Source organism: Marmota marmota, unplaced genomic scaffold, assembly GCF_001458135.2.
Source record: "Marmota marmota marmota unplaced genomic scaffold, marMar, whole genome shotgun sequence".
NCBI classification, from domain to species: Eukaryota; Metazoa; Chordata; class Mammalia; order Rodentia; family Sciuridae; genus Marmota; species Marmota marmota.
In genome coordinates this window covers 46,614,622-46,640,834 of record NW_025999842.1, presented here as the reverse complement: position 1 = coordinate 46,640,834, position 26,213 = coordinate 46,614,622, and the positions used below count along the sequence as shown (strand labels likewise).

Genomic DNA, 26,213 nt, shown 5'->3' with positions numbered 1-26,213 from the left:
CTAGTGCATTCTCTAAAAACAATGATGCCCCGTGCTGCTCAGAATTACATTTTTTAAAGTAAACCAGGATACAAGGTCTGAGGAAAAAATTATTTTGTGAATATTGATTCATAAAATTGTGAGGACTTTAAATTCTGAATCTGAAATTGAATAAGTAGTCTTTGAATACTATATTTCTCCATAATCACTAAGTCTCTAGTCCTGAAATGGTATCATGCACACCTTCATCTTTATCTTCCTTATCCAGTGTTTTCTACATGTCTGGTTCTCTTTCAAATACTTAAAATATATTACCTCATTTCATCTTTACAGCAACTCTGGTACTTTCATTACCTTATTTTGCAAAAGAGGGAACTTTGTTAAAGAAAGACATTCAAGGTCATACAGCTTGTCAGTCAATATTTAGGCAAATATCTGGGCTGGGAATGTGGCTCAAGCGGTAACGCGCTCGCCTGGCATGCATGGGGCGCTGGTTTCAATCCTCAGCACCACATAAAATAAAATAAAGATGTTGTGTCAGCCAAAAACTGAAAAATAAATATTAAAAAATTCTCTCTCTCTCTCTCTCTCTCTCTTTAAAAAAAAAAATATTTAGGCAAATATTTAAAGCAAAGGACTTGGGCTCCAGGGTCCACGCACAGTGCTTGGTGACATTACCTCTCACAGTTAAATTTTCCTAGAAAACTTTCCATCACTTCTTAAGAAAGATGATTTCCAACCCACCTGTAAATGATCACGAGCCCACATGATCTAACAATTTAAAAATACATATATAAATAAGTGACTTAGATATTTAGGCAACAAGGAAGGAATCTGACACATACTGGACCAATTCTTCGGGTGGTATAGTTGATGGGTAACCCACCAACATACAGCATTCCCACAACATCCAGGATGTCTGCTTTCTTGGGACTGATGGTTCTGTTGGAGGCATCATCTACATGAAGAATTCCTTCTTGCTTAATTCGCACAATCTTAATCTACAAAATTGAAAAAGTCATTAATGCCAATCTTGAATGAATTTCAATTATGCACAGTATAAGACATAAAAATTTGGGGCTGGGGCTGTGGCTCAGCAGTAGCACACTTGCCTGGCATGTGTGAGACACGGGGTTCGATTCTTAGCACCACTTATAAATAAATAAGATAAAGGTCTATCTACAACTAAAAAAAAAATTTAAAAAGACATAAGAACTTGTGTGATATTCATAAGAAAAGGTGAAATAATTTATGGGCTAAGGTGTAACATAAAGGAGTATACACCCATTTAACATAATATTTCAAACTTTGTCTTTCCCATGACTATCATTACTGAAAAGTCACAACCTTTTTCTGGGTAAGTTTTAGATTGAAGTTGCTTCTAGAGCTTTCCAAGTGTGCATACATCTCAAGAGATAGGCGTGTTGTATGAAAACTTGCAGACTGATAGCACTGATGTGAATTAAGTGAGCTGCAAAATTCGTGTCTAGTTGTAATAATGTATTAATTTGAGCAAAACCTGTACTCCTAATGCCATTGAATACTTGCTACAGGCCTTTCTTGTGTGCAGAACTAGAAGGAGAGCAGTGCATAGGGGAGGTACTGTAATTTCTGCAGCAGCTGATTAGTCCAAAGTCAGGGAGGAAGATGGAAACCCTACCGATGCTGAATTTATGGCAGTTAAGGAAGTATCTTCCAGGACAGAATAAAAGAAGGGGTGTGAAAAATGGCTTGAGTATAGAATCTAAATTTAACCAGGGGATTATGTAAGCCTGTGGAATGCGGGGCCCAATGATGGCTTAAAAATGAATCTGGATCAGGACTAGGGTAATTTAACACTCATTTTATAGGTATCTATTCTAGTTTGGGAAGTAATTTTAAAATCTTCAAAAATAAAATCTGCTTTTAATTTGGGTAATTATCATATTTAAGTTCCTCTCTTAATCCTAACCTTTTTATGGCATCAAATGTGACTTTTTCTCAAGTATCATATTTATTATCCCATTAACCAGAGATAAGAATAAATCTTAATGGGAACCCCTCCATTGAGATCACTATTTGCTATCCATAAACTTCCAATCAAATATAAAGATTGCATTTCTTATTTCTGAGACAAATTGGTTGACTTGGAGTTTGTATTGTATTTTTTTTTTTAATGTTCTTTGGCTTTCTATATGGTATGACAAGTCAAAGTAGGTTAACACATCAAATCCAACATCTAATAATATCCTGCTCTGAAAATTAAATATTTTATTGGTCTACCCAGGGAAACTTTACTTAATAGGGTATCACAGGTGCAGAGACAAATTTTGAGTTTTTGTTTTAATCAGGCAGTATATTATCTACTTGTGGTCATGCCAAAGACGATTGTAAGCTGTCAAATGAGCCTTCTGTGCCCATAATAGCACCAGTTTCTGGGTGTAAGGCCAACCTTTTAAAGTTGTTCCAAATGACTATCGGTGGAAATGGTACCTTAGGGTCCTTTAAACACAACACTGCAGAGATTCCCAGACTCTTGGTTTTCAGACCCCCCAAGTCTTAAGCCCCCATCTGAGTGTAGCCAAATTTTACTTTGGCCAAATTTTATTACAGTACCTTCGAAATAGGAACATATAATCTCAAAATAAATATTATTCCTCTACATCGACTACCCAAAGCTTCATGATTAACACATGCTGTATCTTATAATTATCTTATAATTCTTACTCAGAGCAGTGAGAATGTCTTCAACCCCTTGGCCCAGTTTGTGGACATATGTTCGGGAGCCACAGTCGTGAAACAATGGCAGAACCCTGGAGTACCATGATCAGGTTTGTAAGTGGTCAAATATTAACCTACCCAGGATAGGATCACATTTTCCAAGGTTGTGCAAGTGGTATACAGCATTTACTTTATTTTTAACCTCTGCCACATTCCAGCAGCATGAGGGTTAGTGCCTGCACTGGCAAAATAGTGCTGGCACCACGGGAACACCCATGGCTGCCACCCGGACCCCTGCAGAGAGGGTTGCCAAGTCCTGGGCATGGTTACCTTGTGCCACTGGCCATCATTGATTTTGGTGGGGATCATGGTGTTGGTGTCACCACTCCCCAAGTCATAACTGAAGTACGGCAATCCATTTCTCAGCTGAACTGTAGCAAAATCAGCATGATTGATCCGAGCCATGTAAAAAAGCAAGCCTGATTCAGCTTCGGTTCGCACTTCCAACTCAATTGTAAGGCTGTGAAATTCAAGCATGTGAAGGGAAAGAGGAAAATAAGAGAATTGTTATGCTAAGATGGAGGGGTGTCAACTTCTGGGTTTATTTTCATAACATAGGTAAAATCTTCTCTGATGGGGCTTGCCTGGGCTACTCCTAAATGGAGCTCTTTAGGCCCAGACAAATATAATTCTATTCTCTGCTGTACTCAGAAAATTAAAAGTAAATAAAAAAAATTTCATTAATTAGTAAATGTAGTTGATGAAATTTGATTAAACACGACTTTTCAATACTTCATTTACCAGTTCTTGGGCAATATCTCAGAATAATACACACCGGTTTTTAACTTTTGTGTCATCAAAGGCAATTGCAATGTGACTGTTTTTTGAAAGTCCGAACTGCTTGCTCCCCATCAAAAGAGCTGGTTCTGATTCTGCAGCACAAGGTCCCTATAAAACACCAAGGAGAGAAAGAGAGGTGATTATGAGGTCTGTTTTTTAAATAGGCAACACTGCTATTTGTTTATTACATATTATCTTCATGTCTAGGTATAAATTCCTTAAGAATAAAAACTATTATTCATCTCTGTAATCTATAGCATAGCAGGTACTTATTATTAAATGCTCAGTGAATGTGAATCAGTTTTTCTATATCACACCCTTGAATTGCTAAATAAGTGTGCTCAAAAATTTATTGATTAATTCATATTTTCATTATCCTCTAAGGAAAAATCTTGTTTATATTTCAGAGGAAACTATAATTTCTTCTTCACATTTATTTCACTTATGAAGAATCTTATTCTTGGAAGATTGAACAAGGAAAATAACAAGCTAGCCACCTGCATTATAAGAGTAGGAGAAAGTGTTCCTTTCTGCCCTCCCATTTCCATCTCCCACTATATTACTTTTCCTTAAAAATTATCAGTCTACTAAGAGGTTGCCATGAATTTAGACTTTCAAGATGGTGTATCTAAACCTGCAAGTCAGCCCATTCAGGTCCTTAGTCAGTTGCTAGGCAACCCAGCACATTTTTTTTTTAATGTAAACTACCATACACCATTTCCACTGCTCCTGTTCAAAGATGAGGTTCCTGGGGTGCTTAAGAGGGACAGCTAGGTACAGAGCCGTGCTGTCACTTGGTTTAATGCTCTGCCCTCACCATCTTGCAATCCTGAACAGTTTTTGATCAGGGGGCCCTACGTTTTCATTTTGCATTGAACCTTGCAAATTATACAATCGATCCTGGCTATGTGTATCATATTAGGCTACCATAGCAAACAATCCAGTAATCAAGGCTCTGCATATGACCAAATCCACAAACCTCTTTCCCTGTTCTCTATTTTCACAAGATAGCTCCATGTACAGGCAGCTTAAGACGTCTTTTAGAACACGCAGTACATGAGAAAATCAATAACCTGTGCACTCTGCCCAGCACATCTGTTTTTAAGATCTGAGCTTAATAGCTCTGGATGGACCACTGCCCCAGTGAGTGCTGAGTCAGCAGAGGTTTCCAAACAGCCCAGGGCTTGCTTTGGATGCAGAGTGTTCCAATGTACCTCTGAGATGACTCATCAGCACACAAGGAATCTTTACTTGAGGAATAGCCTTGTTCTCTTTTCTCTTGAGTTTAGTCAAATGCAACACTCTGCCACAGCAGGTAAAGGGCTTAAAGTGTTTCGAAATGCTGTAAAATTGGTCTTCGTGGAAGTATTTCTCTTCTTGCTTCCCAGGAGATGGTCAGTTATAAAGAGCAGACTGCGGCTAAAATTCATATAGCAATGCAAAAACCCAGTGGGTAGGAAGGAAAAATGCTCCTCACGGCACCTTATTTCCACTGCCCACAGTGAGAGCACAAATGGAAAGGCTCTGGTGGCTTAATGCTTCAGCCCTCAGTGACGCTATTAATAGAACTGGGATCATTTATCAATCTTTTGCAATATTTCCTGTACACAGGACCTTCTCAAAAAACACATGTAGCCTACAGTTCTCAGAAACCTCTAAGAGAATCCTATCTGCTGTGAGTCCACGGGGACAGAATTTCACTAACACATCTTTAAACCTTCATCTTTGAAAAACGGAGAAACTGAAAATGTCAATGGATACTGAGGAATTAGGGAGCAATAATGTCACCTAAAAGGAAACCACAGAGTATTATGATCCTCTTATTGTTACTATTGCAGCTAATTGTTCAGTTACTATATGTAGACATAATAGAAAAGCATAGAAAATCATATTTGATTTTGAGTAAAATAAAGCCATATTCTATTGTGGTCTTTAAACAGATCTCAGTGGCAGTTGCAAAGATTGGATACTTTACTGGTGGCACCTGTATGCTCTGGAGAGCTTTTGTCTTTATCTGTTACATGGAGGCCCAAACACCATGATAACTTTGCCAGCTAGACAGGTGTTTCCAAAACAGGTTCTGAGCTCATCAACAGTTCTTTATCACATACTATCAGATTTTCAAGATGGAAGTGGCCCTGCTTAAGTCATTTTAGGAAAAGAACTGTCCAGAAAAGTACAGGGACTTTGTCAAGGCCCTTCTAAGAACCATGAGCACCCTACTTGAAATGAGGAACTTTCCTCAAAATTCCCATTTTTTCTTTTGAAAAGGGTGGATCTGGACAAGCAGGCAGAAGCAGTGGTTAACATAATGGTGTACTCCAATTAGCCTAAGCTGTAGCAGCCAGTGGGAACAAACTGATTAATGGGTAACCTCAAAGTAGAAGCCAGGATGGTAAATTCACTCTTCTTTGAGGACATCCAAACTGACACTAATATCGATTTGCAATCAGATGCATATTATAGATATTGCTTTAATAAAATGTCTAACGCCTTCCTTTATAAAATTGGCAGTTGGAAAAGGACTGAGAAATGCTGGTGTAAGAGGGTTTTTATATGTATCTACTTTAGGATTTAAGGAGGAAGAAAATCCTCTAATCTCTAGTGTGGTAATGTTCTGGTACGATCTGGATCTCTCCCCTTGCTTGGTTAAAGGGAGCCTGGACTGAATCATGTCTGCTTTGCATCACCTTCTCTGGGGTGAACTGAATCTGATTTTGAAATCAGGATGGGTGCAGGGCAGCGCTGTTCCAGAGGTTTGCTTGCTGTTGCTGCAGCTTCCCTTCCTCCTCTCTCAGTCCCCCAGAGGGTGGAGCTGCTCCCCCTGCAGCTCCGGCTTCTCTCTCCCTTCTAACATTTTAAAAGAGAACATGTGAGATGCATCAGAAAATGCCTGTACTATGCACAAGAATGAAATGATCTTGACAGTAAGGACATTTTCAACTCTGCTTCCCATAGAAATCTAAGCTAAGCCAGAGGAGTGGGAGGAAAGATCTCATTAGGTAATTTCAATTTAAAGATGCCTCATTGCAAGATGAATTTTCCTCCTCTCACCTACAAGAGCTTGAGGGGAGTCTTTATGGACGTGATGCTTTTCCTATGCTGTTTTGGAAACACTGATCTCTGAAATGTGTTAAACAATAAAAAAAAAAAAAATCAGTCTCAGTAGAGGCTCATCAATCTCAACGTGTTACAATTCTGCCACCTTGTGGGGATGCTTTAAAATACTACAAGTACATTTTGGGGGAAATGAGATATGAAAGGGGAACTGGATATGCTTTTTAATGTATCTGCTTGACCCTGGACAAGCTATAGGCAGATTGACTTGGATTTGGAGGGGGAGTCTAATGTTGCAGTTTGTCTGTTGATGAGAGCAGTAATGTGGTTGGGGAGGACTCTGAAGAAAACCAGGCTTCCAACAGTCATGTTCAGGGAAGAGGAGAGTATGCCATTATTAATAAGGTGAAAATCTTTTCACCCTATTTAATTCTAAGTCAGAGTAAAGTAGTGGTCATATTCAACTTCTGATTGGTGGTTGGCGTTGGTAAATAAATATTTGGATTTAAGATAGCACATGATTCCCTGATGAGCATCCCTTGAATTTAGATAGGTACAGAGCAGAGATTTAAATTGCATTTATGAAAATTGACATCTTTGTTCTTGAAAGCATCAAATGACAAATCATCATAAAAATTGCATGATTTTCTTCTTTCATAAGTCAATTATCTCCCTAACAAGTGTGGGCTAAAATCATATCTGATGATTATTTGTGATGATTTTCTTTACGGATGAATACTCAGTGGAAGATACTAGGTATTTTTTTTTTAAATACTGACTTTAATGTTCTGAAATGTAATATTCCTATTCAAGCTGTTTATTGAAAAAAACTGAATTATGTTAACTCCCTGCTCATGAGCTCTTTTGGTGGTATTGGGCATTTTCAGTGATATTTACACACTAATGCCTGAAGAGAGATTCCTTGAAGTGTAGAGAATGTGTGTTTTTCCTTTAAATACATATCAGTATCCAATCGATTTATCCTTTGGCCTTGACTGTACTTAGCTTTTAAAGTCGTAGCATTACATCTGCTGGAGAAATCACTTTCTTTTTCTCTATCCTTTCCTTCTCTGCCTACTTCATCCCCTCAATTCCCAAAGAGCCCTTATCAACACAGCCCTCTTCATGGCTCCTTATATTGCTCTTCTTGATTTTCACATTTTAAACTTTGAGGTTCACAGTTCAACTTTCCCATAAGATGCAAATAAAAAAATAAGCATCAGGCATTGCACAAGCCACACAGCCACTCTCCTTGTGAGAACTTGGTGTAAATAGTACATGGATTCACAGAGGACTTGCCACATTTTGACACATCACCATATTTCTGTAATACTGGAGGCCCCAGAATTTTAACTCCTCTGTTCCCTGTGATTCTAAATGGGAAAGATCTGCAAATAATATGCAGAAATGCTTATCTAAATGGGCTAAGAAATAAGAGGGAAGAACAAAGAGATGATAAGCTTCTGCCCTATCAAAGGAGATAACATGCATGAAATGCCCTCCAATCTCCAAGGTTCTATCATGTATTAACCACATGATGGTAAAATCCTTTTCCCAGGGCAAGGTTTTCTCAGGATCCTCTTCAATTGCTGTCTTCTTGCTGTTAGCTGCTGACTGGGTTGGGTGTAAAGAAGAAAAAGAAGGAAGAAGAGGAGATCTTTTCTGTCAATTGCACTAGAACAAATATGGGGCTCATATACCAGAAACTTCCACATCAAAAATTAACTTGTACGTCTTAATTATTAAATGACAATTCTTAAAAATCTAAATAAACTTTGATTTAAAAAAGAAAATGTTGAGAATTATAAATGATGAGAAACTTGAGTTCTAACCATTACATGTTGGAGTTTGAAATTGCTTAAAAGTAGAATACTCACCAGCAACCCATATTCCCTGGTGCTTGCCTCACCCTATAAGTATGAAAGATTAAACTAGCTAGTCACACAGAAGGATTGACAGAGCCATGGGGTATTACCATGAACCAGGGACTCTGCATGCAATGTGTAACTTCTTCCCTCATGATAATCCTCAAAGGTAGATATTATTATCTTATCTTTCAATGGGTTACCTTACATTTAGAGAGGACCAGGCACCTGCCAGAGTTCATTGAACAAATATGGGTGGTTGCAGGAAAGCTAATGCTTACTTACTCTTGTGTTATCACTCTTACGTTATCACTCTTGCTAAGGCCGCCCCCTGCCACTATCAATGATGCTCTCTTCTTCATCTCTGCATTTACTAGATGCTTAATAAATACTTATTTAAAATAAATTGTTAATGGGCTGGGGATATAGCTCAGTTGTTAGAGTGCTTGCCTCACACAAGGCCCTGGGTTCAATCCCTAGCACCAAAAAAAAAAAAAAAAAGTTAAACATTTAAGTTTTAGTAACCTTTAAAGAGAAGACTCCTCTCCACATCCCCACCCAAAAAAGACAGAAAATAAGAAAGAAATTAAACTAAAAGAGGAGATATGTATGGCTCCACGATCTGAATTTCTACAACACAATTCCATAAAGAAAGTTCTAAAATTATAATTCTGACCACAACATCATAAATAATTACTATGTACAAGAGTGAGTCAATAGCAGGTAGAGTTTAGATGCATTAGTGGCTTCAGTGCCCGTTCTCACTAATGTGTGTAACCTTGAACTATGTTCGAATTGCTAAGGTCTTCTCTAGCTAGGTAACTTCTTTGCTATTCATTCCAGAACAACAAACTGGGCTGCTCCATAACTAGTTGGCTTTGTCATTGTCTACCAACGAATGCTATATTTTTGGAAAAATTAAACCATAGATTGTTAAGAGAAAAGGGAAACCAGAATTAGAACAGAAAGTTCCAAGAAAACTGAAAAGAGTGAAAACCTTCAGTCCCAGAAAAATGTTGTTTTTAGAAACCACAGAGGGATGTTCTTGAGATGACCTACAAAATGACATTTGGTGAGCACTAAGGAAAGTAAGGGGATTATTGAAGGCCAGCAGGGGTCTTCTCCAAAAGTCCAAACCAAACCAACAGGTACAAGATGAGAGACCTGACTGAAGGAAATTCTAGTGATAAGAAGGCCCACAGGGTGAGGTTTCCTTGAGAAAATATGGTACCAATTTAGGAGTCAATAGCAATGATGCATCTGTTGAAAACATTAACAGTTCAGGTACATTCATAGAAAAATAATAATAGACTCAGGGAGGAAGTAATGTCCCTTGAACTAGTCACTTCTGTTTTTGAGGAGTATGGTCTGTCCTATGTGCCATATTTTAACAGGGATATTTCAAACTCAGGAGTATTGATTTCCTGGGATATTAAGATTATAAATTTGGTCATACAAAGAATATCTGATCAGGTGGGATATTTAGTCTGGGGAGAACAAGACTTAACTATTTTTGAAACCTCAAAGGGTCATTAGAAAGGATGCTAATGTGTTTAGTTATGGAAGCACCATCATTAGATGGAAGTTACAGGGATACAGTTTGACTTCAATATAACCAATGGCTTTCTAACACTTTGAACCTGCTCATCACGACCCTGGAAAATTCTTGTCAATGAAATATTCAAGCAAAGGCTGCAAGCCCACGTCAAATATCACACATAAGGAATTCACACTTAGATCTAAGAAGGGGACAGCACCAGATATCTGTAGGGCTCTTGTCAATTGTAGTTTATAATTTTAAGTGTGTTGTTGAGAAATTAACGTCTATTTCCTTAGAAATCAAAAATGATGCCTTTTATAAAGGCATATGAGGATCTAAGGTCAAAAAAGACTATTTCTAAGGTCAAAATATCATGTTTTTAATTCTTCAATTGAAAACACATTCTTGAGCTTAGGGAACACTTAGAAATATAAGGGGAAAATAAGGAGGATCATTAACCTTCCTTTTGCTGGGGAAAGATATAGACAGAGGTCATGGTATAAAATTGCTGAGAGAACATTCTGAAATCCCTGTAGCGGATCTCCTGATACCTCAGGGGGAAATCACTCCACATGACTGATGGCATTTACCTTGCTTGTTTTGTGATCCTTGGTATTTTCTTTGGTGAGATAACATTAATAGTATTTCCAAAAATTGTAAATAAAATAATTAATAGCTTGTCAGGATCAAATAAAATAATATAAGATGACCACAGAGTAATGGACTCATACCAATCACTCACTAAAGACAGAGGTCCCTCAGTGTATCTATGTGATGATGTGCTTCTTCCAATTCTTAAAGAACTTCCACATACATTATCTCCTATAACTCCATGCAATAAGCCAGGTAGGTGTAAGGTTCACATTTTACAGAGGCTAAATTTATGCTTGGAGTAAATGACCACTTTTACTGAATGATGATTATCTGCCCTGTCATTTAATAATTTTTCTAGTGATAAAGAGCTCATAGCTTTACAGAACAACCCATTTCATCACGGAAATCAATGAAGAAAATGAGATGGTCAAGAGTTTTCCAAATCTACACTCAAGACAACATGTTCCACCCACTTCTGGATTATAGATGTGATCATGTGCTGTTGAGAGTGTCATGAAATTGACCCCTTTGACACTATGGTGGTAAGAATGTAAATGGGTATAACCACTGGAAAAGGCAATTCAGATACATGTGTTGAGAACCTCAAACATATTCACTTTTTGGTTTCATAATTCACCATCCATGAATCTATTCTATTAAAAAAGTCAGAAATGATGGAAAAAGTTTGATTCACAGAAGTGCTTATCAAGAGTTTAGTTTCTAATAGTGAAAAACTACAAATACTCTAAAATCCCACAATGGACTACTCAAAGAAGAATACATTGTAAAGGCAGCGTGCTGTAGTGATAGCAAGCCAGACTTTGGATTAAGATCCAGAGGGTTAAGGGTTAAATTTTCTGGGTGAGGGGGTGAGTTACTTAAGTTAGCTAATGCTTATAAAATCCACTCAAAGTGGAATGACAATCTATTTTCTAAAAAGCAGTTATGACAGTTACAATAACATTAAATAGAAATTGTTTAGATAGCAGCTGAAACATTAAGCTTTTGAAGGCAGTAATTATTAAGATTACCATATAATAATAATGATATATATAAAATACTTAGTTTATGGCAGACATATAGCAAAGATTTTCTTTTAATATCCTGATAATAACTCTTTGACATACGTGCTATTAATATCCTCACTTCACAAATGAGGAAACTGAGGAATAGTTCAGCCAAACAGCTTTCCTAAATTCTTTTTGTTGTTCTTTTTAGATATACATGACAGTAGAGTATACATTGACATATTATACATACATGAAGTGTAACTTATTCTATAATTAGGATCCCACACTTCTGGTTGTACATATGTGGAGTTACAGTGGTCATGTATTCACATATGAACATAGGAAAATTATGTCCGATTTAGTCTGTCTTTTCTATTCCCATTTCCCCTCCCTTCTCTTTATTCCCTTTTAGCTTTCCCAAATTCATATAGAGGTTTGGTTAAACTAGGATTGGTTGAATTGGGATTTGACTCCAGGCTGTCTGACTACTACCTCCTGTACTGTGACACATTTTGTGTATATGTATATGTGTGTGTACCATAATAAAAAATCATAGTAGACTCACACATTTACATGTTTAGAACCAGTTTTAATTGTGTATTATGAATTTTAAAAATTAGATTACCAAATTTTATGGGCACTGGTATGAGATCTATGTGTGAAATGCAAAATAAAAGTGATGGTTATAGTGCGGCATGGTGGTGCCCACCTATAATCCCATTGGCTCAGGAGGCTGAGGCAGGAGGATCACAAGTTTAAAGCCAGCCTCAGCTAAAGCAAGGCACTAAGCAACTCAGTGAGACCCTGTCTCTAAATAAAATATAAAATAGGGCTGGGGATATGGCTCAGTGGTTGAGTGCCCCAGAGTTCAACCCCAAGTACCAAAAAAAAAAAGTGATATGATTAAAAAGTGATATGATTCCCTTTCTGTGTTGGTATTCTAGGTAGCTTCTATTGCTAATTTTGGATATTTCTGATTTCCAACTCTCCAACTGAAACTGTACTATTTTATAAACAAAAACTTAGGGAAACACATAAATAAAAATAACTCAAGGTAGATGTGAGGGGAGTAGATTTTCATTTCCAATCCCAGTAGTAGAGTATATCTGATTCCCTCAACAATTGCCCTTCTGAAAAAAGACTCAAAACACCAAATGAAGATCCAAAAGCAATGGAGATATAAACACTCACATGTGCCACAGCTGGGCTGGGAGTAAGGAAGGCTGGGGTGGGAACTGGCTCAGGCTGGATAATGATTTCAGCTGGAACTACTCCATCTTCATCTTCCCGGGGTTTCTGATGGGTACAGCGACCAATGTCTGCATTTTTGAAGGATACAGGCTGGGCAAAGTCCATGGGGCTAATTGAATAGAACAAAATATTTTTTATCTTAGTTTTCATTCCTCCATAATGAATCAGACCACCATGCCCTCCCTTTTCAGACCCCCAGTTTAGTCTTCCAATTCTAAATTAAGATCTTTATAACTTCCTTTCCTCATGATTTTGGATGTTAGTGATCCTAAAATTAAAAAAAAAATAGTAGAAAGGAGTATTACTTACACAGAGTTAATAACAAGATTCCACACACAGCCTTCAAAAGGAGGAATGTTTCTGAGTGGGGGAGGTTGGAATTCAGGTGGAGCACCCCCAATGAAAAGCTTTTTGACTTCAATAGCCTGTTCTACTGTGAGATTTTGCATGTGTCTTTTATCTTCATCGACTTGAACAGTGAAGATGCTAAGATATTTAAAATAAACAAACATGAATCACATATTATTCAATACAGTTGGAAATCTCCTTCCTGCCGCCCCTCACCCATCGTTTCTACAGCCTTTAGGTGATCCCCAATTGGCTGATTTGGAACTCCACATTAACCACTGTTATTCTTTCCCCAGCATTTTGTCCCTTGTCTCTCTTAACTGTCCCTGAAAGCTTACTGAAATCAGGCAATGTGCAGAAGCAAAATGAGCCTCTGGTAGAGGGGACAGCTTTAGTCTGCAGCCCAAAACATGAGCCTGTGAGCGCAGGGGCTCTTGTGCTGAGCAGTGATGTCTAATCCTGTAAGGATCAGTTGGTTAGGCACAGCATGGGGTCACATTTTGTTTGACTCTTTATTTTTTGGTTTGTGCTGGCTATTATCTTCTTGCTAGGGGACAAACTGTACTCCTGAGAGCTTCGACTGCAGGAATCAACAGCAAACACTGTACAGTACGTTGTTTTAGTTGTTTTATAAAGATTGTAGCTGCTGGCTTTTGAATAGAAGAGGCAGGCAAGAACACCAAGCTCATTGTTCCTTGCAACAATTTTCCTTAGTGGCTGTTTCATTACTTTCCCTAATTTGCTTATGAGAGATAACTCACACACGACTAATTGAAAACCTCATGCTACTGATTCACAATAATCCTTGGATCCTGGGGCAAAGAATCAGGAGACAAAGTTGCAATGACCAAAAGCATTTTCTCTTTTGTTGTTGAAGTAGGTTTTGAGCTTGGTTCCAACAGTCATCTGGGTGCCATTAGTGATAAATGTCATCAATATTAGCCACCAGCCCCAAGATCATAAATGGATCACTGAAAACTTACTTCCTATTTTAAAATAAAACCAAAGTACTCTGGTGGACAATGCAGTCCTAAAGGGCTATCTTACTTGATTTTATAAGTTAAAAACAAAACAAAAACACATACACATGTGGAACTGGAAACAATATAGTAAGGCAACAAATTGTTACTGATTATGGATCCACTTTGATACAATTCAAAAGAGAAAAGGACAAAAGATGGATTTTGCTATGGCTCAAGAGATCACTTTTCAAGGGGGTGTACAGGGAATTGGTCAGATTTAGTTTCAAAGGAAAAATGATGTTTTTAAGAAAAGAGATTGTGGAAGAATATGTAGGCAAATATCAGGAGGTGCAACTTCATTGCTAAGAGCATTGGAGGTTTAGGAGACTTAAGAAGCCTCTCACTTCTGGGTATGTGTGACTCACTGAGACACCCCTACCCCCACTCCAGTCACCCCATGTTTCTCCCTTCAATTAAAAGCAATCTCTTGCTTACCGATGAAGTGGTGCCTCTAGGGGCTTTAATGAGTGTGTAAGCCACTCTTAAAGAGAGCAAATCTCTGCTCTTGATTAGAGTTTTAAGGAGCCAGGAGCCCTCCTTTTTCTGGTGTAGATTCTATAGTTGGCTTCTGCCCCAAGGACCATGATATAAATCCTTTGCTACTAGATCCTGGGGTAGTGATGTGGAATGAATGAGGGCTTTCAGAAGGAACAGACTGGAATTAAGTGCTAGTGTGGAAGCCTACTAGTGCTGTGACCTTGGGCAAGTTATTTAATCATGCTCAATTTCATTTCATTCATTTATAAAATAGAGATAAAAATACCTACTTCAAACACTGGAAAACATTAATTAAGGGTTTCCCCCGAGGCTGTTTTACTTAATAAGGGCATTGCTAGAAGACAATAGCTGGATTCAGCTCATATTTTACACATTAAGTGCATCAAATCTAAATGATTTATGTAGTACTTATGTACAGAAGGACTTTACCAACGTGGCCATTATGAATCTGGTGTGTTTTCTATTTTTTTTTTTTTAAATTCATGTAATAACTTTTTACTGAGGTTCTTCTTCTTTGTGCAAAACACCATAATAAATGCTGCATTACTTATTAATATTATGACAGGTCAGCTCTATTGTCATTTTCTTTTACAATTTTAGTGGTTGATTCTTAGGGTTTCATAATTAAATATATATATGTGTATATATATATAGTTGTAGATGGACACAATATTTTTATGTATTTATTTTTATGTGGTGCTAAGGATCGAACCCGTGCCTCACACATGCGAGGCAGGCATTCTGCCCTGAGCTACAGCCCCAGCCCCTCATAATTAAATATTTTATTACTTACATTCTTTTCCTTTTTTGTTCAAAATATTGGTCCAAGACTTTTGTTTCTTCAAGCCACCACCAATTGAATTGCATATTAAGTATCTTGACATTGTAATTTACATGAACAAAATTGAATCTCAATGATAAGGAAGAAAATATTTGGGTGGTAGTGTCCAAATCATGCTCTCATTCTGGAAACCCCAATTATGCCTGAAATATCTGACCCAACTTCATGGTCTTTAGCCTCATTTGGTACCTACATGTAGAATGCTTTCGCAGAGGAGAAACCCAATTCAGTTGCTTATCTTAGTTGCCTATTCAGCCATTTCAGGCCCTCATCCAGTTAGAACTGCTGAGGTAGATGCTGGAAGAAGTGTCAGAGGCTAGAGCACTCACAAAAAGCAGAGGTCACCGGAGTACCAAGAAATTAGATAACAAAGTGATTGAAATGAGAATTTTTTTTCCAGAGGAAGGGGTAGAAAAGAAGAACAAATGAGGAAAGAGGAGTGAAAAGAGGCAGAGGGGGAGACAGAAGTTTGATCTTGGGAAGTCTGTCCTCTAATTTGGTCAAAACCCAATGATTTTATGAGGTGATATTAAAAACACTATCTTATCCAGGGTTTTAGGAAAACCTAAATGGTGACTGACATTTATGGTCTGAAAAGTGTTGAGAGAAAACAATATTCGTGAAGTATATTATAATTAACTTGAAGTAAAAGAAACCTTTAAGGTCACAAGTAAGGGTAAAAATAAATAGTTTGTCAAGCATGGATAGAAGTATTTAAGACAAATATGTCTGGGTTAAAAACCTGTCTTTCTGTTTCTGATATGTGATTTTGTGCAATTCAGTTACTTCCTTCTCATCCATGATGAAATAATATTAATAAACTTCTCATGTACATTTAGAATAATTAAAAAGCAATGTCTGTGTAATATTTGACAAATAATATCATAGAATTGGTATATGAAGCATTAAAATGTTTCAGAGTGAAGTTCAGGTGGACATTAGTGATCTCTGGTTAATCAGTTTTATGGAGTACCTTCTTATAAAGTAGAGGGTAATGCTGTTTCGACCTTAGAACACTGAAAAAGACATTATGGAAGCAAATGTGTTCTTGTTTTGGCACAGAGTTCAGTGACTACACACTAATATGTTCAACATTATCCTGTAATTAACAGTGAATGGCAAGACCGTTTGTTTATATGGCCAATTAGCAGAATGACCAGTTTTCAGGGAAGTACTATCCACTGAGCTTAATCAAATGAAGGCTGGATTGATAGTCAACAGCTGTGAAGCTGGCATAATAAAATGCCCTTCTTGAAGAGACACCTGTTAAAAGGACACCTTAGTACAACCTCATAATGCATTTGGGGATTTCAAAATTCTTTCTCTAGAAAATAATACATTTTGGGTGATTTTGGGTCAACTATATTTCTCAAATTTGCATTTCTTAATTGAAATTCTTTTAAGTTCACAGCTCTTAAAAAAGTTCTTCCCACAGTAAGAAGTATTCATTTTTGGCAAAGGCCATAAAATCTAGTCAAGAAGACATGTAAAATCATATTCTAAAATGTTCCTTCAGGTTTGAACACAAAAATCCAGTCTGCTGCTCTTTTTGGAAACCACGACTACAATATTTGGCTGTTAAATTGGTAAAAGTTCTGATTTTGTCCAACTATTGATCGCTCATTTGTCTTAATCATGGTTTCTAAACATCTTGGTTAGTAGACGCTGCAGGAATGCTTAGCATCAATTCAGCCTACAACCTAATGCTCTATGTAATAATAACAAAGCGAGCTGAGGAAAGCTTTATTATTTACTTAGATGATAAGAAATCCTTATTATTCATCTAAACTGTTATCTATACAAGAGGATAATTAGAAAATATAGATCTTTAGCTACAGAATAGCAACTGCTTGTTTGAACTATTGCTACACATTCATACTTGTGTTTCATTTAAAAGTATTCTCTGTGTTTTCAGGTTTCATTATATTTGATGTCTAGCTCTTTTCTATGCTTCAGTCTAATAAATGGATTGCTTGTTTGGAGGGCTGAGGCCCCTGAAGTCTCTGGGTTTCTGTTTTTTTTTTTTTCTCTAACTGTCCTTCAAAACTAATTTAACTTTCTGAGTTGTACAATATTTTGATGAAAAATACTGATGACTTTCCAATAAAGAAAGTATTAAGTATGGTAACAACTGAAGATACAGGAAATCGGTTTGTGTACTGTTAAAGCCAATTCCCTAGATCAGAGCAAGAGGAGCAGGTGCTCTTGTGGATCTGTGGAGTGGAGGTCTCCATGGAAGGATTGCGGGGTAGTGGCCATTCCCCTTCTCTACCTTGACTCCGATCCCTCATGAAGGTACTGCAGGAACTCTGCACACCCTGGGGAGGAGACAGGGATGAAACACTCACACAAGAGGCTCAGTAGGTCATGCAGCTGCTGTCGCCACGCTACCGTATCTGTGACAGGATTCTAAGCCGCTGCCATAACTGATTTGGAACCTGAATGAAATCAGAGCTGCCAATGGTTGCTGGCTCTGGCTGAGCTTTTCTGTGAGCTTTACTATGTGCATGCCTTATTTGAGAAGAGATGAAGAAGGAGGGATTTTTCTTATCTCTAGATTCAGAAGATTCATTTGGTTATTCTAGAGGTGGAACAGAGACCTGTAGAGGATAAAGCTGTTAAGAACAGAATTCTTAAGGGCCTGGCTAAATGAGGTTCCTGAAATACAAAGTGTAAGAAAAGGAAATTAAGGTACTTTTTCATTTTATGATGGATAGTATATCCATACACACTAAAGTTCTGGCAGAGACCAAGGCTGGAAAGGAAGTTGACACAGTAAGTATTCTACTGCTATAGTTACCCTCTAGTTCTCTCCACATGAACAGAATGTTCTCTCCCATCATGAAACAGACTTGGCTCTGGTTTGACAACAATTTTCCTCATTGTTCGTGTCCCCATGGAGAGATGCACTTCCAGACGCCCCTTGTTGAGGAATATGGCATAATAGGCCTGCAATGAGAAATGGTTATTGAAGATGAAAAGGAGACTCATCTATGGCTTAGCTGTAAGATGTTCTGACAGAGCCACAATTTCATCTGGCCTGAGATCTTACTGAAGACAACTCAATATTTTCTTAAACAGAGTTGTTAGAGTATTTGGCAATGTCTTTTTAACCATTTACCATTTTTGCTTGTTAGATGATGTGGAAAGTGCAGATAGTAATATAGCAGTTCTCTGCCAAGCAGGTTTGTAATGCTGAATCTAACAGCTGTGTTTGAATTGGTCCTCTAACTCACAAAAGAACACAAAGGGTGTCCACAAAATCTGTCTCTCTTGTATTCACAGGCGCAAGGCTGGCCTCTGGAAATGAGGTCTGACTCTCAACCTCATGGTATTTTGAATGTTTAGACTTCAGTTTGCTCTCGATCTGGTGTGATAGATTTCTATCACAAACATGTAACTTGTCTCCCACATTTAGAAAGAAGGAGATAATTTTTTCATCCACAAACACGTCTGCCTCTTCTTGCTATGGTTACCATAGCAACCAGTATGGTTTTGATATCTGATTGTGAACCCCAGGGAGCTTGAATGCAGTCGTCGTCCCCAAAGCAGATGCCAAATACATTTCCTTTCTTGTGGACCACTGGGCACCCACTGCACATGATCACGGGGTCTTATGGCAGTGGAGATGGTTTCTATCAAAATCCTCATGTCTTCAATACTGTACTGCATCATTTACGCAGGTCCACGTCCAGCACAAAATAATCTGAGGATCTAGATTAGTACTCACCATTCCCCAAAGGGGCAGCCACAAACTACTTACTTGAGCATTTCTCAGCTGTTTGACATCACAAACCCATTTAGCAGAACACAATCACAAACAACCCTCTGCATATCAAAACTGTTACCTTTGAAAGCTAAAACATGTCAATTTAATCAGCATTGATTCTACAACAGACTGGTATTATTTAACCTCCTTTCCTTCTTCAGATAACAATCACTATGCAATTTTTAAAAATTAGATATTAGATATTCATTATCATTAAAATTCTGGAACATTAAATTTTATTTCTAATTTATTTTGTGCTATAGTACTTCATGTTTTCTTATTTTAATTGTTTTAATAGGAACATGCTCTACTTAAAGAAATATCCTGAAAGCTGGTGACTCAGGTCCACTTAATTAGTCCTGATGAAGAGAAATTTGAAGCCAGTATGTAGGTAGTACTTCATTATTCTGCAATGAGCAAGGAAACAAATATAGTGTAGTAGAAATGTATTTTGGAATGTTAGGTCTGGTCTCCCTATTATAACTAGCTTATCATTTGTAACAGTGAGAAAATAATTTTATTTTTCAGGATTAAAGGATAAAGGATTTAAAGGAGCTCTCATGTTTTATGTTTATTCAGTGATTATTTTGTGCAGTGAAAAATGAAATAATGCTTTTCTCCCTCTACTCTCCAAAAAATATTTTATTATGACTATTTGACGCATTCCTCATAGTGTGATATACATACAAATGATGAAGTTGTGTTCATACTGTGCAGTAAAATCTGCCTGTGAATCCATCACATAATTTAAGAAACTATTGTTATATCTCCTATGAGCTTCTTGATCCCATCTACCTCCTTCCAGAGGTAACTACATGTCAGAGGCAACCACTAATATGGATTATACCTTCATTATTTCCATGTTTTTAAAAAGTTATTTTTAAAAATGCACATATACATACCCGTAAATGGAGTTATTTACTGCTTCTTGTATTAAAAATCTATAAATAGTATCATTTTTCATTTCCATATGGCTTCTATCCATCCATGTTGTCTTGTTTAATTACAACTTATTCCTTGTGGCCACTCTTAATATCCCATTATGCAAAAATGCCAGTTTGCTTATTTGTTCTCGGGTTCATGAGGATGAGGTGGTTTCTACTTTTTCTGCTATGGTTAGAAATGTTTCTATGAACATTCTTGTACATGTCTTATTATGCAGCTGTGAAAGAGTCTGGGCATACACATGGGAGTGGAAAGTTCAACTCTATAAGATTGTGCCAAATCACTTTCCAAAGAGACTGTAGCCACTCCCTCTTTTCTTCCAGCTGTGACTGAGAGTTTCCTTTGACCAAGGTCTTCCCAATACTTGGTACAATGATATTTCCCAGTGTTTTCTCATTTTAAGTGGTCTAAAAACCTAGTGTGGCCTGAAGTTGCACTTCTCACATTACACTGAGGTTGAACATTTAAAAAATATTTTTGGATTAATCATGTTTTCTCTTCTCTGAAATGTCTAGTCAAATCTTCATTATTGTCTCTATTTGTTTTTCTTTTCTGTTTGTAAGAGTTACTTTTATATGCTGGTTATAAGATTTTTTTTTAAATTGACCTTTAATGAATGAATTAATTAAATATGTGGTGCTGGGATCAAATCCAGAGCCTCACCCGTGCTAGGAAAGTGCTCTATCACTGAGCCACAACCCCAATCCTCATTTACCAGATTTTTGAAGGTTATATATTCAGTAACTTTCCAGGCTGGGGCTTGTGGTGTGTGTGTGTGTGTGTGTGTGTGTGTGTAGAGAGAGAGAGTTCTAAATTAATGATTTTTTTGCTTCTATTTTGTTCAATAAACCCTTCTCTTCCTCAAGATTGAAAGTTATCCTTCCATATTTTCTTCCAAACATGTTATTTTTCTTTCTATATTTAAGACTTTAATTCACTTGAAATTTATCTTTTTGGTTTGATATTAAGAAGAAATTCAGCTTCATTCTATTCATATAGATCACCAATTGTCCTAATATCATTCACTGAATGGGTTCACTGTTTTCTTAATGACTTGCAGTGCCACTTAGTGTCAAATGTCATGTCCATCTATGCTTGGGATAGACAGGGTTTTTTTTTTTTTTTTTTTTTTTTTTTCTGTTTCACCAGACAGAATTTTCCATGAATGAATATCACAGCACTACAATCCCAAACTCTTATAATGCGCTGATATCTGATAGTCTAAGCTTACCATCTTATTCTTCAATTTCAGGAGTTTGGGAGGTTTGGGTCGTTGATGGAAATTTTTATTGGTACATTATAATCATACACAATAGTGGGACTTGTACATGCAAACAATATAACAGTATAACTTGGTCAATTTCAATTCCAGTAGCTCCCCTTTTCCCTCTTTTCCTCTTTACCCAGGTCTCCTTTCTATTATGATATAAGATACTGAAATTGAATCACTTTTGGGAGAATTGACATATTTTTAATATTGAGTCTTTCCATTAACATGTTGAATACACTCATTTATTAAGGACTACTTTAATGCCTTTCAATACACTTTTATAATTTTCTTCATCTAGGTCTAACTTGTTATATTTATTCTTAAATTTTATACTTATTCTTATAGTATGTTTACTTATACTTTTTTCAGTTCAATAATAATAACTATTCTTGGGTTTAAATTTGTAACAAATGTTTGTAATATTTTTCTATTAAGAATACTTGCTATAAATTTTTTACAGATGGCTAAGGAAATTTCTTCCTCTTCTCACTTTATTTTAAAATTTTGAATGGGTGTTATGTTTCACCCAATGTTTTTTTCTGTATGTACTGGGATGATTATAGGATATTTAGATTTGCTAATATTAAATGATCCCTGCATTCCTGAGATAACCCAAATTACTCATGGTTTCTATATTTTTTAAAATTCTATTTGCTAATATTTTGTGCAGGCTATATTATTTTTAGAAAAAGAATAAGATAAGACTTTATCACATATATTAGATTAAATATTAAATTCTAAAATTAATTTAAAAAAACACATATAATAAAAAAAATCACATTTGGTTCACAAAGGTATGTGCACATTCGAGGCCATACTTGTAAAGCATTTCACTCTTCTGATAATGGTGGGCTAGGTAATTTCTATGAATGCTTTTATTGAGAAAAAATAGGTTAAATGAAAAAAATACAATGAAGTACATGAAAAAATGCTCAACATCTCTAGCTGTCAGAGAAATGCAAATCAAAACCACCCTAAGATACCATCTCACTCCAGTAAGATTGGCAGCCATTAGGAAGTCAAACAACAACAAGTGCTGGCGAGGATGTGGGGAAAAGGGTACACTTGTACATTGCTGGTGGGACTGCAGATTGGTGCAGCCAATTTGGAAAGCAGTATGGAGATTTCTTGGAAAGCTGGGAATGGAGCCACCATTTGACCCAGCTATTCCCCTTCTTGGTCTATTCCCTAAAGACCTAAAAAGAGCATGCTACAGGGACACTGCTACATCGATGTTCATAGCAGCACAGTTCACAATAGCAAGACTGTGGAACCAACCTAGATGCCCTTCAATAGACGAATGGATAAAAAAAATGTGGCATTTATACACAATGGAGTATTACTCTGCATTAAAAAATGACAAAATCATAGAATTTACAGGGAAATGGATGGCATTAGAGCAGATTATGCTAAGTGAAGCTAGCCAATCCCTAAAAAACAAATGCCAAATGTCTTCTTTGATATAAGGAGAGTAACTAAGATCAGAGTAGGGACGAAGAGCAGGAGAAGAAGATTAACATTTAACAGGGATGAGAGGTGGGAGGGAAAGGGAGAGAGAAGGGAAATTGCATGGAAATGGAAGGAGACCCTCAGGGTTATACAGTGGAGGGGGTAGAGAGAGAGGAGGGGAGGGGAGGGGAGAGGTGGGGAGGGGGGAGGGTGGAGGATGGGAAAGGCAGCGGAGCACAACAGACACTAGTATGGCAATATGTAAATCAATGGATGTGTAACTGATGTGATTCTGCAATCTGTGTATGGGGTGAAGGTGGGAGTTCATAACCCACTTGAATCAAAGTGTGGAATATGATATGTCAAGAAATTTGTAATGTTTTGAACAACCCACAATAAAAAATTAAAAAAAAAAAGAAAAATTATAATGGAGGGTATTGAGGAGTACCAAAAGAAGTAAGAGTTCTGATGCCTAAATCTGAGTAGTTGAGGGATTGTTTTTAAAAGAATCAAATGATTAGGGAATGTAAATACTCAAAGCAGATGCTCCTTAGGCTTTATTTTAACATTCTTGAGTGAGACTGGGCTATAGTGGTTCATGCTTCTATGGACTGGGTGCCATCTGTCTCTCCTATGCCAGGTCCTTCTCTGTGTCCAGAGAGGCTGGATTGGTCAAACTCTGACATCATTGCCTCAGCTAGTACAACTGGGAAGCTGATCCTAGAAGAAATTTAAATTTAAGTTGAACAAACCTTAGCTGAATCTCTACAGATCTGATAAAGTGTTAACCTTAAAGAAAAGAAGATTAATATAATTTGAATAGATTATAAGCTACCCACTTACATATGAATATGCGAAGTACTATATGAAAGGTTGGTGCAAATATAGGTGTGACTCAGCACCTCAAATTGACAACATGAAAATATAGAAAAGTCAATTTCCCTAAGAAGGTGATGTGGGAAAAATAGGAAGACAATAGGATAAATGGAATGATTAATACTGGTTAGCCAAAATGAGAGTTGAAATCAATGATGTGAGTATAAAAATATACAAGCAATTGAAGCACAAGGGAAAATCCATTGTTAACAGAGGTGAGAGTACCTGTCCAGTCTGCCTCCGTTTTCTCCTAGGTGGTGCTGATACTCCTCCGCTTCCCAAGAGAATGATCCCAGACTCATTCTTGGTGCTGAAGGACAGATTGATTTCTGTGCCTACATCAATTGACACAGGAACAAGTTCCACAAAACCAGGCTTGGGGAAGCTAACTGTGTAAACATTCTGGGTAAAAGGAGAATAGGAGAAGAAATCATTAGAAATGAATTTTAATTTCTTCATTGCAGATGCTTCTTTCCACGCAGGCCATGTGATTATTAAATATACTGTGGTTTAGAAAGCATAAAAACCATTGTGATGTTGAATACTTAAATGCAGTTGAAGAAATATTATTTCTAGTTAGAACTTTGAATATTTTGAGAAGTTTGGGTTAATATTAAAATGATGAGCTGGGCATGGTGGTGCACGCCTGTAATCTCTACAGCACAGGAGGTTGAGGCAGGAGGACAGCCTCAACCAAAAGCAAGGCACTAAGTAACTCAGTGAGACCCTGTCTCTAAATAAAATACAAAATAGGACTACGGATGTGGCTCAGTGGTCAAGTGCCTTTGAGTTCAATTCCTGGTTAACCCTTCCACCAAAACACAAACAAACAAACAAACAAAAATCAAAATGATGGCCTTGGCTTTCAGTCTAGAACTTCTGATTAAAAACAGAGATAACTATTGATAGATAACATATTCTTTCAGTTTAAGTCTACCTTGCTAGTCCAATGCAGCAGCTTGAACCTATAATTTTAGCTATGGGGGAGGCCAAGTTGGAGAATTAATCAAGTGTAGGAGTTTGAGATCAGCCTGGGCAACATAGTGAGACTTTTGTGTCATAACAAAACAAAACAAAACAACAAAATCCCTTCAAACAAAACACCTGACTACCTTGTAAAATCTCCGTGAAAATATTATAATCAATCCCTTGAGTATACTCTATCAATTATTTTTTTTGTTTGAAAGATGAGTAGAACATGGTCTATGTCTCATTCTTCTTCTTGATGAGTCCACAAGCAAAATGTTCATTGGTTATCAAATATGTAAATACTTTCTGGAAAAAAAATTTAAAAATTGGAGCCTTAAAAACAAAATTTTAAAAATACTATTTTTATTTCTCAAAATGAAAATTATACCATTGTTCTTACTGATTATAAAATTAAGCCGGGTGTGGTGGCTCATGCCTGTAATCCCAGTGGCTTGGAATGCTGGGGCAGGAGGGTTCAAAGCCAGCCTCCGCAACTTAGCAAGGTCCTAAGCAACTTAGTGAGACCCTGCCTCAAAATAAAAAAGTGTTCCTGTGTTCAATCCTTGGTACCAAAAACTAAATAAATAAATAAACACAATAAAATAAAATTAATAAACTATGTTTTAGACAGTAAACAAGTGCAAAATGGACAATCCCAAAGCTGTGTGGAAAAGGATCCTTTTTTTAAAATATGTTTTTTTACTTTTTTTTCAATATCTTTATTTTGTCTGTTTATTTATTTATTTATGTGGTGCTGAGGATGGAACCCAGTGCCTTACATATGCGAGGCAAATGCTCTGCCACTGAGCCACAACCCCAGCCCCAAACAGAGCATTTTTTTAATAATTTATCCATTCATTCATTTTACCTTTCACAACCTTTACGCCTTTCTTTCTGCTCCTCCCTGCATTTAAACTGAATCATGGCAAGCATATTCATTTGTGGTCTCTTTTGCATTGAAGTTTGTGGGCAATGTCTCTCTGTCAGTAAATACAGACCACCATTACTTTTAATTGCTGGGGGACTTTTTACTACTATCAATGTGCTTGCATTTATTTAAGCAGGTGCATGTCTTTGGGCATTTATGGCACTTAAAATATTCATTTTTGAAGTTCTGAATTGCGCTAGAGTAAAAGCAAGCGATCCTTTCATGTGGGCTGTCTTTTCCCTCCACAGTGTTTCAAGCCCAGTTCAATGACACAAGAGTGGGTAAAATGTGTAATCTACTTTCTATTCCAATTTTCAAATCATCACAGAGTTTTAGATAGTTCAGATGAAACTACTGTGCAGACATTTCAATATTTATCCAAATCAAATTTCTGCCTCATATTTTCCTTGTAAAATAATTTCTGGTTACTGCAAATCGCCTTTACAGAATCATCATTTCCAT

The 26,213-nt window shown here is 37.0% G+C and overlaps 1 protein-coding gene across 8 annotated transcripts in view; it reads right to left on the bottom strand.

Annotated features, from left to right (window-relative positions):
* Lama2 (laminin subunit alpha 2) overlaps positions 1–26,213 on the bottom strand; it is a 559,330-nt gene that overhangs the window by 7,642 nt on the left and 525,475 nt on the right. For all 8 annotated transcript variants that reach the window (XM_048798152.1, XM_048798156.1, XM_048798128.1 and 5 more), the window contains 7 exons: positions 24,080–24,256; positions 18,346–18,494; positions 13,146–13,322; positions 12,777–12,945; positions 3,515–3,627; positions 3,010–3,199; positions 825–980 (listed from right to left, as the gene is read on the bottom strand). In XM_048798152.1, the coding sequence (XP_048654109.1) occupies positions 825–980; positions 3,010–3,199; positions 3,515–3,627; positions 12,777–12,945; positions 13,146–13,322; positions 18,346–18,494; positions 24,080–24,256 (1,131 nt within the window). The remainder of the gene's footprint in view (positions 1–824; positions 981–3,009; positions 3,200–3,514; positions 3,628–12,776; positions 12,946–13,145; positions 13,323–18,345; positions 18,495–24,079; positions 24,257–26,213) is intronic.